The sequence below is a fragment of the Aedes albopictus genome, chromosome 2 (assembly GCF_035046485.1).
Source record: "Aedes albopictus strain Foshan chromosome 2, AalbF5, whole genome shotgun sequence".
In the NCBI taxonomy this organism is placed as follows: domain Eukaryota; kingdom Metazoa; phylum Arthropoda; class Insecta; order Diptera; family Culicidae; genus Aedes; species Aedes albopictus.
In genome coordinates, this window is record NC_085137.1 from 438,878,315 (window position 1) to 438,893,092 (window position 14,778).

General features: G+C 39.3%; 1 protein-coding gene across 4 annotated transcripts in view; it reads right to left on the reverse strand.

The window, feature by feature from the left end:
- The window catches only part of LOC115254148 (PAN2-PAN3 deadenylation complex subunit PAN3), a 111,415-nt gene that overhangs the window by 37,094 nt on the left and 59,543 nt on the right, over positions 1 to 14,778 (reverse strand). For all 4 annotated transcript variants that reach the window (XM_029869802.2, XM_062853736.1, XM_062853738.1 and 1 more), the window contains exons 3-5: positions 11,002 to 11,078; positions 1,303 to 1,395; positions 674 to 1,175 (exon numbers count right to left, since the gene is read on the reverse strand). In XM_029869802.2, coding sequence (XP_029725662.2) covers positions 674 to 1,175; positions 1,303 to 1,395; positions 11,002 to 11,067 — 661 coding nt within the window. In that variant the 5' untranslated portion in view covers positions 11,068 to 11,078. The remainder of the gene's footprint in view (positions 1 to 673; positions 1,176 to 1,302; positions 1,396 to 11,001; positions 11,079 to 14,778) is intronic.

Sequence of the window (14,778 nt, forward strand, 5' to 3'; positions counted from 1 at the left end):
AGGAATTCCTCCAGTGCTTCCTTCTGGAATTCCTCCAAGGCCTCCTTTAATCATTCTTAAAACTTATAAAAGAGCGTCATTTATATCAAATTACTCGCAAAATTCTCAAAACTGTTTTGTGGAGTTGACAAAGTATTGTCAATTCAAAAGAAGTTCAAATTGTGTCTCCATATTCACACTGACTTAACGTTGAAGAAATAGTCAGTGATATATTCATAATCGATGAAAATTCGAATGTTAATTTTCTCGTTCTAAACTGAAAAATTAAGAGTGAAAATGTATTCATTGAACTGCGGGTGAAGAACGCATTACAGTGAATACATGTTCATGTCAAACATTTCAGTTTTCAGCGAGAAATATGCTTTCAATGTTTCAATGATGACAACTATCGACTTCTTCAATCTAAATAACTCTGGCAGAAATTTCAAAAGTGATACCTATTGCGGATTGTTATGATGCACATTTTTGATTATTCGGAAATTTCGTCAAAACTCAACCCGTTTACGTAGGATACCAGTTAATAAGCGTAAAATTTGTAACTGAAATGTTTCCAAGTTGAACCGTGTAATTAGACCTCACCTTGTTGCGGACCTATTAGAGACCGAATTCGGCACATGCTCCCAATCAACACCCACGCACCCACTATGAACGCAGACCGAAGAATGACACTTACCCTTGATGGGCGTCACAGCATACGTTGAGCTATTGCTAAGCGAGCTACCAAGGATACTGCTCCCGTAGCTGCTGGCCTGGGATTTAACGCCGGAGCCGTTGCCGGTTCCGTTAGCTCCGGCTCCCCCTCCACCACCTGCAGTACCTCCTCCTCCGCCGCCGCCCCCGCCCGCTAATCCACCGGTGCCATTGGGGATAATCGCCGTCGCCACCGATGAAAGCTGTGCTGCCGCGGTCGGGACTGGAACGGGACCGGGGACGACCGTTCCTGCTCCGGTGCTGCCAGGCAATGCTGGCGCCGCTGTCGCCACCACCACCGTTGTGCCATTGTTGGACGTTATCACACTGTTTCCGTTGCCACCACCGACGCCGACGCCGGTGCTTCCGACGACTGGGCCACTACCGTTGCTGCCAGCTAGTATCGAGTACGACGAGTAGAAGTTTGGTGATGATGATGTGTTGAGACGATTGTTTGGAATGAATTCTGGCGACTGGGGGGTCACCTGGAAACGAACGTGTACAATGATGGAAGAAGCAGAATGTGAGAGAAATGGACTGACGTGTTGAACTCCCACGCCACGACCGACCGATGAATGATGACGGCCGGGACGACGATGATTGTGCACTTACCTGAGTTTTCTTAATCGATATGGGGGAGTCTAGTGTTAATTTGCTGAGGCCCGTGGACAACCCATACGTTGGTGTCGAAACGTTCTGTCGACTCTGGAAGGAGAGAAAATGGTAATATTTCATCAGTCATGTGCGGTAATGGGTGGTTTGAAAGGTGTGCTTTGTGTTCCATTATTTATTTCGAAATTAGCTCATTAGCTACCGCAAAATCGTCAACCTCACATTTAAAATGTAAGTATTTATTATTATTGAAAACATTATAAATCTTGTTATGAAGGACCCATATAGCCACAGCTCTATAGGTGTGGGTATTCAGTCTGATCATGCAAAGGGTGATGGACTCGATTCCCGGTCGCTCCGATTTCCGTTCTGAGATTTCGGTTGAAGAGTTGCTGCCAGTTCACGGGCGCCCAAAGACCATGTTCCGGTACTTCTTTGCGATATACTCGATCTGGACTACGGCGGTGAACCTAGCCTACTCCTACTGCGAAACCCCCGACAGCAGGGGTTGTCGGCAGGCACAGTGTGGTGCAAAAAAAAAACCTGTGCTTCACACAATCTCATGTGCTTGTCTCCAATTTTTGCCGAGAGACAGAGTAACTGTGCGAGTGGCAAACCGGTGCCACGTTACGGACGATTCAATCAGGTTCGCGGCGATAGATCAAGCCTACTCCGCTCGACAGCTCCATACCGTGAATCCGGGTGAAATTGATCACTCTTCAAAGTTTTTGCCGTCTTTTTTTTTGAATGGTAACCGATATGATCAAACTTATAATGCTTCAAAACAAGTACGACCATGGATGTCATCAGTCAACGAGGTTAAAACTTTGACTGTAACTCGTTTTATTATAAAAAAATATCATTTGAAATAAAAAATCAAAAAATTGATTTCGGGGTGAAATTGATCTGTCAGTTAAATGCTTTTGCAAGGGCTGAAAATATTTTTTTTGCAACTTCTCATCGTAATAGGTCATTTTACCTCACGCAAATCTGCCAGGAAAAGGCCTACTTTCCCACACCAAATTAACAGTGCTGTAATGGTTCATTACAGCACTGATTTGCGTTGTGTAATGAACCATTACAGCACTGTTTTCAGTATTGATCAACTTATGGATGCTTCTGGACGCAGGTTTGAAAAATTGTGACAACTGTACTGTACAACCTGCTATGATCAGACTTCCTTGATCATGGCTATGAACATCAGTGTGCAGTCTGATGAAATAGTTTTGTTAAAAACTATCCTCATGTGGTAAATTATGAAGTTGCAAAAAACGTTGTACGCAACTCGGTGCAGAACTCGATTTTTACAGCACTCGTCGTAATTATCCAACTCGGCAAGCCTCGTTGGATAAATGTACAACTCGTGCTGTAAAAATCTTCATTCTGCACCTTGTTGCGTAAACTACTAGTTTCCAACTGCATATGACATCCCTGAATGCGAAAAACTACGAAAAATTTCTACAAGTTTTCTAAATGTTTATTTATTTTAGTTTAAGGATTATTAAATCCGTTGAAAATGCTTGAAAGTATGCATGCAATTTTCTCAGGAAATATGTAACACAATTACAAAAAGTTAACTTTTATGCATAAAATTTAAATGTTATAGAACTTTTGATGACGAAATCGGTTTTAGCGAGTGTTTAACAGCAAGAAACATCTGTTGGAATGTTTATTGAATGTGCGATACCACTACAGCAAGAAAAGTTTGAAAGCGTTTTTCATCATCGCTGAATATGCAGTTTGAGAAAATATTGAATTTCATACCGTCAGTGGGGGTGTCATTGGGCCAAAATTACATAGTCCATCCGTTTGTGGGTCCTTACGACAATAGTTTAGCTCTAAATCAATGTTAAATTCGGTAGACACGTTCATTTTTATATTGTTCAGGATAGTTCAAAGTATAAATGCTTCAACTTTAATTTTGACAATGATACAGCCAAATTGAAATTGGCCCAATTTCACCCCTTCTAGGGGGTGACATTGGGCCAAACACTAAAATTCCAACAAAATAGTTAAAAACATGAGAAAATATCGCTTGCAAATCAAAACTATTGAACATATAGATACTTGCGCACAACCTATCAGTGTTGTAGTCACTTTAAAATAACATTTTAGACGAACAAACGTGAATGTTTGATAACATTCATAATCTACGTTCAATGATCCAATGCAATACATCTGCTATTCCTCAAAAATTTCTCCAACCAACATTCTCAAAAGACGAAAGTAATATTTCTTTATCATATACATAGTAACTGATATGCGTGCATTCTTAATTTAGTATGAATCTTACATTTATTTCAAAACTACACCGTATTATGCTTAAAATAATGTGAATACTTTCAGTTGTTTTAATTCACATTTGTAGGGTTCTCGTACTGATTGCATTGCTTTTATATGGCCCAAAGTCACCCCCATGATGAACTATTTGTACTAAACCTTGAATAAATAAGTTTTTCATGAAAAATAGCTTACTGAATCAAGAAAACTCATAGTATTTAACAAAACAACTACTGAATGCACCTAGTAAACAGAAATTCACTACAAGTTCGGTGTTCAGCTGTTTTCTACTGGGCATTTTAAAATAATGATATTGTACAGTACGCCTAACCATAAAAATCACATCACGTTTTCTTAATGGAAACTTAACTAAATGTGACTTTTTTCTACACAGCATGGCCAACGCAAGTTATATTAGACATATACTATACCCTTTTTGATCACCACTTCGATAAATGTTAGTATTTTGAGCGAAACATCTTTCTTGATTTTTGGCCCAAAGTTACCCCCCAGGCCCAATGTCACCCCGACTGGCGGTACAGAAATATGTAATCATCTTTCATCTTTCAATAACCCTTGAGTTAGATGATGTGAAAATCTTGCTTTAAGTTTACGGCGTTAGATTTGACAAATGAAAGTGGACCACACATCGATCAATTTCACCCGAAATCACGGCACGCTCTGGTCTTCACGCCTTTTCTTCTGCGTGCGATTCAGAGAGTATTTTCGTTGCTGTACTATACACAGCAATCCCAATCTCTTCTTCATGGCGCATCACTTCGACAACATTGTTGACTATCCAGTGTCCCCTCCCGGTTCACACATTACAAGCGAAAATGTGATGGAACTTCATCCCACTCGTGTTGCGATTCAGCCAACAAGTCTGATTCTCCTTCCCGACTAGAAAATTGTAGCAAAAATATAACATAATCCTAACAAACCATGATATTTATAACTCATTGGGATATAATCATGTTCAACATCCTAGGTGTTTTCAAAATACTATAACTCAATTATATTACATTATGTTATAAGTTACAAATTCTAATAGAAACTAGTAATCCTGAGGCAAAAATTCATATCATATTTTGTTATAATTTTGATATGATTATAACAAAAAAGATTATAATCTTGATTAGACCAATGTACTTTTTGTTACAATTTTAGATATTTTAACATCATTCTGCATTTAGTTTATAACATAATTAGATATAGAAAAAATCTTCAACATCATAACACAATATGATATGAACTTGTCGGGTACAGTATGATACGACCAGTCGGGTTGACTTTCTTTATTCCTATGCTGGTAACATCCCGGCGATCATGTTTACCGTCTCCGTTGAAATCATCACCCATAAAGTGTTTCTATGCTCTTCAAATACGATCGCCATCCTTTTCAATAATTCAATAATACCTCAAGCAGTCCTCAACACCAAACCCTTAACTGGTTGAGTTATTTTATCAATACTTACAAAATACCAAAATAAGTTATTTTCAATACCTGGATAACCTAGCAATACCTTGTCTTGGTATGATACCTGACTTTGGTATGCTTCAGTAGTGTGCCAGTTATTCATTCCTGCTCGGCTGGGCTCTTCTTGAGCCCTTTTGCAATCACAAATATCACAATAGAGATTCGAACTTCCTGAAGCACTATTCACATTTCTTCTCTCTTAGCTTCGTTTCACACACCCAGAATCTCGAAAACGTTAAGTTCGCACAGGCGAGATAATCGTCGAGTATGTGGATTGCAGTCTATAAAACAAGTGGTTCAACGAGAACGGTAGAAGAATTTTATAGGAAAAGGACTCAATTATGGCGACCCGGCATAACGTGGAACGTTAAAAGCAGAAGCGAAAGCGGTAGATCCAGAAAAAAAAAACACCGTCTCGAGAAGCAAAGTGTGACAAAATAGAGCTACACTGTTCCGTTCCCAAGAAATACGGAAGTCCTGCTAGAAGCTCAACGGCTACGTGAAGTTAGTCTAAGTATGTCGGCATAAAGACGGGTATCTCATGGTGGATCGGCATGAGGTGATTGAAAGCTAGAAGCAGCACCTAGACAAGCACCTTACAGGATGAAGAACATTGGCACAGAGAACCAATGCAACGGAGAAACCGACAACGTCATTGCAGTAAAGATCAGAATTTAACCAACTATTTAGCATAGAGCGGACCTGGTGTGATGGTTATAACACTTAACTATCATGCCGATGACCTGGGATCGAATCCCACTCCCGACAATTGCGCAAAATGTGAGATCTTTCTTCGGAAGGGAAGTAATGCGTGGGTCCCGAGATGAACTAGCCCAGGGCTAAAAATCTCGTTAATACAGATAAAAAAAACTATGTAGCATACTGAGAGAAGTAAAGGATGCCATTTACCAGCTAAAGTATTGCAATTGAACTCATCAAGAAAAGCCCATCTGTCTGCACCATTAAACCGGTTATGAACTGGGGTACCGAACAGCTATCGGAGTTGTACAAAAAGGGGTGATCTGTCCCATTCAGAAGTAAAGTCACCATTTTGAATATAAATCTTCCGAGCCATCGCTAATTTAGATCATCGATCCGATCCGGTGTATAGTGATGCAATCCTATATAAAAGGCAGCAAAAAGTCTTCAAGTTGATATTATGTATTCGAATAATTAATTAGTAGATAATTTATTTCTAATCCAAATCTGGATCTGTCCCAGAATCTGTCCTTCTTAATTTTTATACGGAACCTAAATTACGGCCATTTTCAGGTGTGCTCCGGGAACCTGATTCCTCTGAGGAAGAGTACAACTAAAACCTACCTTGCGATACATCAAACATGATGATTTTATAAAACAAGAGCACTGGAAGCTGTTTAGGGACTATTTGGCCGAATTTACCACTCCCGGTGGTATTTAGGGAACCATGGATCCCTCGAAAAACAGGTATAGCGTGTCTTTCTTTTTGATTCGCAAGAAAAATCACTCTATTTTACATCAAATATAGTCTTCAATTTTCAACATCGAACATCGTTGATTACCATGTTTGTACCATGGAGATCACAACCGTTAGCCGTTTATTGGTGCATCAAATATGGACCTTAGGAGTATCGCATATTAAAAGATATACTTAAATTATTCTTTGAACTTTTAGTGGCTACGCAGTCTTTATTCTTGAAACGGGTTTATTATCTACCCAACGTTTCGGCACTTAGGGATGGTGCCTTCATCAGGGGGAAAATAATGTTCTCGTTTTGTCTCTCGTGTTTCGGCTAACTTTAACTGTCCTGACTCTAATTGTTTGGTACATGACTTTCTTCTTGGCATAACTTGAGCAAAGCCTGTTATTCAACTCAATTTTCTGGAAGGATGTTCGAAAAAGTTCTTGACGTAATCCGAGAAGGAGATTCCTGAGGAACTACGGGGGATTCCTCCATAGATTTCCACTGCGATTCCTCCAAAGATTACTTGAAAATTTGCTGAAGTTATTTCTCAAAAGAAAAAAAAATCTGTAGATTCCTTTCGAAATTCTTTTTGGGGTGGTTTTTTTTAATGTATTTATGAAATACTTCTAGGACTCATCTTGACGTTCTGCAGGGGTTAAGCCGAAAATTGTACCTGTGGTTACTCCATACATTTTTTATCATTCCTCTAGGAATTCCTCCAGAAATATCTTCTGTGAATTCTCCAGAAATAACACAAGAGATTTTTTCTGTAATAACTAAAAAAACGTGAAGAAATCTATAAAGCAATCATAGGCGGATTTTTTTTTATAAATCTCAGGAAGAAATTTAAGAAGAATTTCTGGATAAATCCTTGAGAAAATCAAAGCAGAAATATTTGGAGGATTCCCAGTATGTATTCCAACTGGGAGGATTCCGCCCAGAATTCCACAGGAAGGATTTCTTCATGAATTTCTTCATAAATACCTCCAGGGTCGTTCCTTTAAGAACTGTTCTCTAGAATCTTCTTGGAATGCCTGCTGGAATTCCTTTAGAATTTTTCTTGTGACTCCTCAAGTTTCTTAATGGAATCCTCAAGAAATTTCTCAGAGATTTCGCCAAAGATCTCCTCAAATTCCTCCTGTGATTCATCCAGAGATGTCTCTTAGAGTATTTCCTGGAATACTGCTGGGATTCCTTCGAAAATTTGTGGCGAAATCGCTCCGTTGTTTTTTTTTTGCTAAGATTGAGGATTCTTAGCTGCGAGAGTAGATCTGAGAAGTTCCTGCTGGGGAACGTCCAAGAGCAAATACTAGATAAATCCCAGCTGGAAAAGCTTAAAAATCTTAACAGTAATACCCGGAGAAATCTTATGCGAGGTATGCACTTCAAACGGAATCGCTCAAGTAATTTTCGTTCAGTGTATCATTTTTCCGTGACCGGAATGGTCAAGAAATTTAACACAGCAAGCCCCATTTGATTTGACGTTTCGTTTCAGCTCCGTACTAGGAGCCGGAATAAAGCGACGCTTTATTATTTCTTGAGCGATTCCTTGCCTGAATTTTCCACGCATCGAGATCGGCCAAGCAATTTCTTGCGATCTGCGTACTACCCATTAGTTCGAATTTCTGCAGGAATTCATGTAGAAATTTGTAAAACAATCAATAAAGATCATCGAAGAAATTCATGAATAATCACAGCAAAACTACTGCACGAATTCCAAGAGGATTTCTCCAAAGATTTTAGCAGGAATTGCTCTTGCAATTAGGTACTCCAGATAGTTCTCCTTGGATCCCTCCAGGATTCCGTACTGGGGTTTCTCCAGGAAATCATTTTCATGTTCCTCTAGACCTGTTGGGATTCCTCCAAAAATCCCTGAAATACAGGGATACAGGGATTTGTTCACATATTTCTTCATGAATTCCATCAAAAATTTATGCTGAAACTTTTTCAGAAATTCTTGCTGCGATTCCTCTTATGAGTTTTTCAAAAAATGCTCCAGGAAAGTTTTCTGAAATTCTTCAAGAAATTCTGCTTGTGACTCCTCAAGGGATTTCTCCATAGGTTCTTTCCAGGATTCCCCTTGGAACTCCTTCGAAAACGCATGATTTCTTTAAAAATATCTTCAAGGGTTTTTCTAATAATTCATCCATAAATTACTCCTATATGCTTCCACCAGGGATTTCTCCCAGAATTGCTCTCGATATTTACAGAAAATTCCTACTAAGAGATTTCTCTTCGAATTCTTGCTTTACCAGCTTTGATATGTCCAATATTTGCTCTTAGAAGTCCCCAGGAGTTCTCATTGATTCCTCCCAGGTTTCCTATAGAGATCCCTTCTGAGATTATTTCATTGATGCATTCAAGGATTGTTCCCGGGATTCCTGCAGGGTTTTCTTCAGAAATTCCTTCGGTGATTTCTTCATTGGTATCTCCCAATGCTTCTTCAACGGCTCATCCCAGGATTTCTTCAATGATTCCGTCTTAGATTCCTTTAGGGATTTATCTTGGAATTCTTTCCGTATTCTTTCACAGATTATTCTTGAGTTTTCTCGCGGAATTCCGTCCGACACCCTTTCATTGATTTCTTTACCTTTGGGGATTTCTCCCGGGGCTATTTCCAGTATTCTTCCAGGTATTCCTCCCACGAATCAATAAGAAATTCCTCCAGGATGTTTTCAGGGATTCCTTCAGAAATTTGTTTGCCAGAACTTGTTTGCCTGCTGAGTTTCCATCAAAGATTCCTTCAAGTATTCCATTTGGAATTCCTCCATGACTTTCTTCGGAGATTCCACTAAGGATTTCTCCGTTTATTTCTTCCGATATTTCATGGATTTCGTTTGCTTTTTTCCGGAATTCTTTCAAGATCCATCCTGGGTTTCATTCCAGGGTTCATTCATTGATTTTTCCCGGGTGTTTTTAAGGGATATTTCCCTAAGATTCCAACAGAGATTTCTCTGGCATTTCGTTAGCAATTCCTTTTGGAATTCCTCCACTGATTCCTAACTGGACTCCTCTCGGGATTCCTACAAGGATATTTTCCGACAATCCATCAGAGATTCCTCCATTGGTTCCTTCTAGGGATTCTTTGGGGATTTCTTCCGAGATTGCTTCCGAGATTCATTCACGGATTATTCTCGAGACTGGATTAGGGATCCCTGAGTTTTTTCCCCAGGCTTCCTTCAGAGACTGTCTCATGGGTTTCCCCCCGCGATTCATTCCTTGATTTCTTCCTTGATTCCTCCCGGAATTCCTTCATTGAAATTTCGCACGTTTCATTTAGAGATACCTACCAAGAATGGTTCAGAAGATTCTTTCAAGGATTCTCCCCAGAACTTCTGTAGACATTTCTGCCGGAATTTCTTTTGGCATTCTTTCAGGTATTCCTCCCTAATTTATTTAAGGATTCCTATAGAGATCACTCCTGAATCTATCCATGAGTCATGGATTCCGTCAGAAATTTCTCACGTGATTCCTTCACAAATTCTTTTCTTCCTTGGGAAATCTTTCCAAGTTTTTTTTTTTTATAATTCTGAGTCGATTCTTAGGTAGTGTAGCGAGTAATGTAGGAAGTATGGGAAAATATGCTACAAGAGGCAGGAACTTAAGTGTCCAAAATTAATGAAAAATACACAGACACGTTTAATGCTTCCAGTGAGCTATTTGCTCTTTGAAGGAAGCACGACACTGGACAACGGACTAGCATGCAACGCCCAGTGGCACAGCCGAAAACTTTTCCTGACAGCTGCGACGGGAATCGAACCCGCGCTCCTTAGCACGATGCGACTAAAGGCTTGGTGACCTTAGCCGCACGACCACGAAGCCACAAACACACAAATACAGCTCTTACGAAAATATTCTGGACCAATCGGGCCCAGACACTCTTACTGGTCTTACTGACTTAACACAACGATGAACGGACTACCAAACTAACATTTCAAGAGAACTGTTCAGTTCTATCGACAGAGCTGAGGAAAGCCCATCTACTTTCTTGCATGTATCGCTCTGGAGGGTGACATGCGAAGGTCAGGGTCACACAATTGGGGTACAAAATCCTGCCTGAGTTATTAATGCAAGAACGTTTTGGCTGGTAAAGTAGTGAATGCAGCTTGGAAACAATGCTACGGAAGACAGGGATACTTTACACCCAAAGAAGATTTAGGCTACCTAGGTTCCTTGCTAACGTGCAACAACAATGTGAGTCATGAAATACAGAGGTGCACCATCAATTAAAGTCTTTGAACTTCAGGAAAAATTACGGTCAAAAAAAATCCAGCAAAATGACGCTCATGGGAATGGTGCTCCTCTAAGATCACGAACTCGAGGCCATATTCGAGGAGAACTTGCAAGAACTTGAGGAAGGCGGATGATTTTGATAGTGTACTGCACAGATATACATCCAGAAGGTGTCCAAATCTGGAAGGATACGGTGAGCGGAGGTTGTTACTTGAATTCTGGATAGCGACATGTATCAAAGCGATTTGTACCAATCAAACTTACCATATAGGTTGCCAATTTGCTTTCTGACGGGACTCCATTGGGCGGAGAGAAGAATATTGGATCCATAGCCCGGTGGCCTAGAAAGGAAGAGAACAGAAAACGAAGTTATATTATAGGCTTGTTCTGCTTTCAAAGTTCCTAAAACATTTGGAATAATCAGCATTTATCAATTATGGTTGTTATGGAAGATACATTACAACCCACAGAGTTCACGCTTCTGTAGGTCTCAATACTCGTCAAACTTCCCTCCTTTACTAGATCCAAGCTACATTTAAAAAGCTACATACTGTACAATGAACCTTTATTCACCGTTGTGTGGGCGGCATGAGGAAACACAAAATTGTAGAAACGGTGCTATCCTGTCTTATCCTCCCACGCACTTTTGTCAGTTGAAAAGGAGGCATGTGTCACCTAGCGGGTTTGTGCTATGCAGAGTTGTTTCAATTGGAGGTTTATTAGATTCATGACTGAGCTTTTAAATTCGCTGCTTCAGAGGACCGTTTTGTAGCATTTAAAGCTTCTAGGATTACCAATAAGGAATAAATTACCGCAGTTTGTATAAAAAATAATATAAAAATCTGTTCTGATCAGTACATGAAAAACTAAGAAATTCTCAATTTTAAAGACAGGAAAACTAAATTAAATTGTTGATCCATGAAGGATGTTTGAAATGAAAGATGAAACCATTAGAAGCATGCATTCGTCAGTCCAGGATGTCGAAAATCTCCCCCTTAAACGATCCGAGCATTGCCTCTTCTACCAGCTGGGTTTCTATTTACCAAAACAGTTACCCATTTCAAGCCATATCGAGAAAATGGAAGAACATCGTGCAAAACTCAATAGAGTAGAAAGTATCTCAAATAAAAATAGGAAAGGAAGCAAAAAAATGACTAGACATTCGCTAAAAAAACAACTGAGGAGCAAATTATTCACACACCATTTTCATTACAGCATCATGACGCTGACTGGCTGCTGGCCTGCCTCTCATCATTCACATCATCCTCATCATCATCGGATTTGGGCGCGTGGTTCGGTTGGTACCGTATAATGGGAGGAGTTTGAAACCGAAAAATGCCTGAAGATAGACAGTATTGGTTTATTCTACTAAAACGGACATATAACATATAATTTTATGTTGATAAGTATTTTTCATGTCGTCATTTATAGCATGTATCCAATTAATCTGTGAATAAAACAAATACTTCCTAGCTTTAATAAATCAAATATCAAACCAAACGTTCTTGAATGCCAGAATATGTTTTGTTCATGAGAAGATCCAACTTATTAGTATATCCTCATTCTACGGTACCATGAATCTTTGCACAGCACGAGTTTCTTCAAATTTTCCTTGCAAACAGCCAGATCACATTTTGGTTCCTAAAAGCTTGTTTTGACGGTTCATTTTGGAAGCACTCATTGGTAACTGCGGATTTTTACTGATCACGAAGATGATGATGATGATGATTATGCTAGGTATTATTGCTGATGATAAAATGGGTGAAGTGTCCGTCAAACCGGCTGTATGTCTGATGTTTGTCTGTCTGTCTGTCTGCCGGATTGAACTGTCTGCACGCTGCTGTCTGCAGTATGAAGTGGAAGTGGTTTGGAGGTCTGGTCGGGCCTTCACTTTTTTTGGGGGCCAAGAGGTTTATGAGAAGTTCACGTGGTGCCTGCTATTCAACATCGCACCACGTTGTGCCATATTATTGCGAGAGCATTGGAGAATTGGCAATAGAGCAAGCTTTGGGCGAACAGGATTTCATTATTGAAGACTTTGCGATAAGAATGGAGGAGATAGATAATACTGGGGTATTGATACCCTAATGCAAACCATATCCAAAGCGATTATTTGTTGGAGCAGCTGTTAATCCCAAAAATGAACAAACAAAGAAGAATGAAACCATGCGATAAGTCGTTGATGACGTCAGGTGGCTTGTTGCATTAATATACTTCTTCTTCTTCTTCTTCGCGTAACGTCCTTACTGAGACAAAGCCTGCTTCTCAGCTGTTCTATGAGCACTTCCACAGTTTTTAACTGAGAGCTTCCTCTGCCAATGACCATTTTGCATGTGTATATCGTGTGGCAGGCACGAAGATACTCTATGCCCAAGGAAGTCAAGGAAATTTCCTTTGCGAAAAGATCCTGGACTGATCGGGAATCGAACCCGTCACCCTCAGCATGGTCATGCTGAATACCCGTGCGTTTACCGCCTCGGCTATATGGGCCCTGAAATGCATTAATATACATTTGAATCAATTAAGATTCTTTGCTACAGAAGTGATGCGAATGTCTTTAACCCATATCCGCCCAGCGTCCTATAAATAGGACAGTGATGTGAATATCTCCAGAATTAAGCAAAATTTTAGAATACTTTCTTCAGAGAAGATGTGCTCCACATCCATACCTTGCTCATGGTGGACAATATATTGTGACTGGTTCACTAGGTGGCGTAAACGATGCAGCAAAGATTACATATTGTCGCGATCTATGAGCTTCATTTCCAATGCGAAAAAAAAATTTCCCTGGAATTTTGACAGTGGTTAATAATTTATATTTCATTTCTTTGGTTTAATTGTTAATCAATACATACAAAGGTAATGTATGTATGATTGTATGTTTTGTATGTTTATATGTTTGCATGTTTATCTGTTTGTATGTTTATATGTATGATCCAGCATAAAATGGAATGCGTCAAGAAATTTCAATTAAATTTGGCATACACATTCCTTAGGATGTGGAGGTGATAGTAGGGGTATTGGAATTCAAGATGACGGCCAAAACTCTAGAATGTATGCTATTTAACGGCAATGCTGCTTTGGACACTATACAATATGGGTATCTATCGATCGGGCTTCATGAGTAGAACTTAAAAATGAATATCCGACGCCATCTTTAAAACCAAGATGGCAGACCATACCCAAGATGGCGGCCACGGAATGGTAGTTTGAACTAATATACCATGCAATATGAATATCTATCGATTGGGCTTGATGCGTAGAACCCAACTAACAATCACCTGCCGCAAACAAGCATGCATTCTGAATTGTTGCTTTATAATAGTAATTATAGCTGAACTAAAATTATGCTGTACACATAACTGTACAAATGCTATTTCAATGGAAAAAGTAGCCAATGTTCAACTTTTCGTGTTTGTATTAACAATGATAATTTAAAACACTTTACAAGCGTTCAATAAGATTTTTATTCGACTCGCAGTAATTTCTTTACAACATAGTTTAACAAGACTTTTTTCTGCTTCTTGTAAAGTTCATGTAAATATTAAGACATGTCCCAGACAACCAGGAATCGCATAAGGATGCACGCTGTACATCGTATAAAGTACTATTTTAAGTCACTATCGCATATATGTACGGCTGAGGGACAATTTTCATCGCATATAATGTTATTTTTTTTTTTAACTTACTGCGATACATCTGGTGAAATCATATAAGAGTACAAATTAACTTTTAAAATGTATGACTACATCGTAGTAAACAATATTCCGATGTTTTGTTGCAACGAACTTTGCTTATTCGCAAAAGCGTTCGAGTGAACTCACAAAGTGTCTATTGAACTCGCAAAATTGCGTACTGCGATGATTATACGACTTCGCTTGGTGCTTTTTTTATTATGCCAGTTTAACTTGCATTGGTGTACAAACTAAATCGCATAAAAGTGGAAATAAACTCGTTCAAATGTACACACAAACTCGCATAAGCTAGAATCGTTAACGTTGGCATATTGCGATGTGATATGTGATAACAATGAAAAATGAA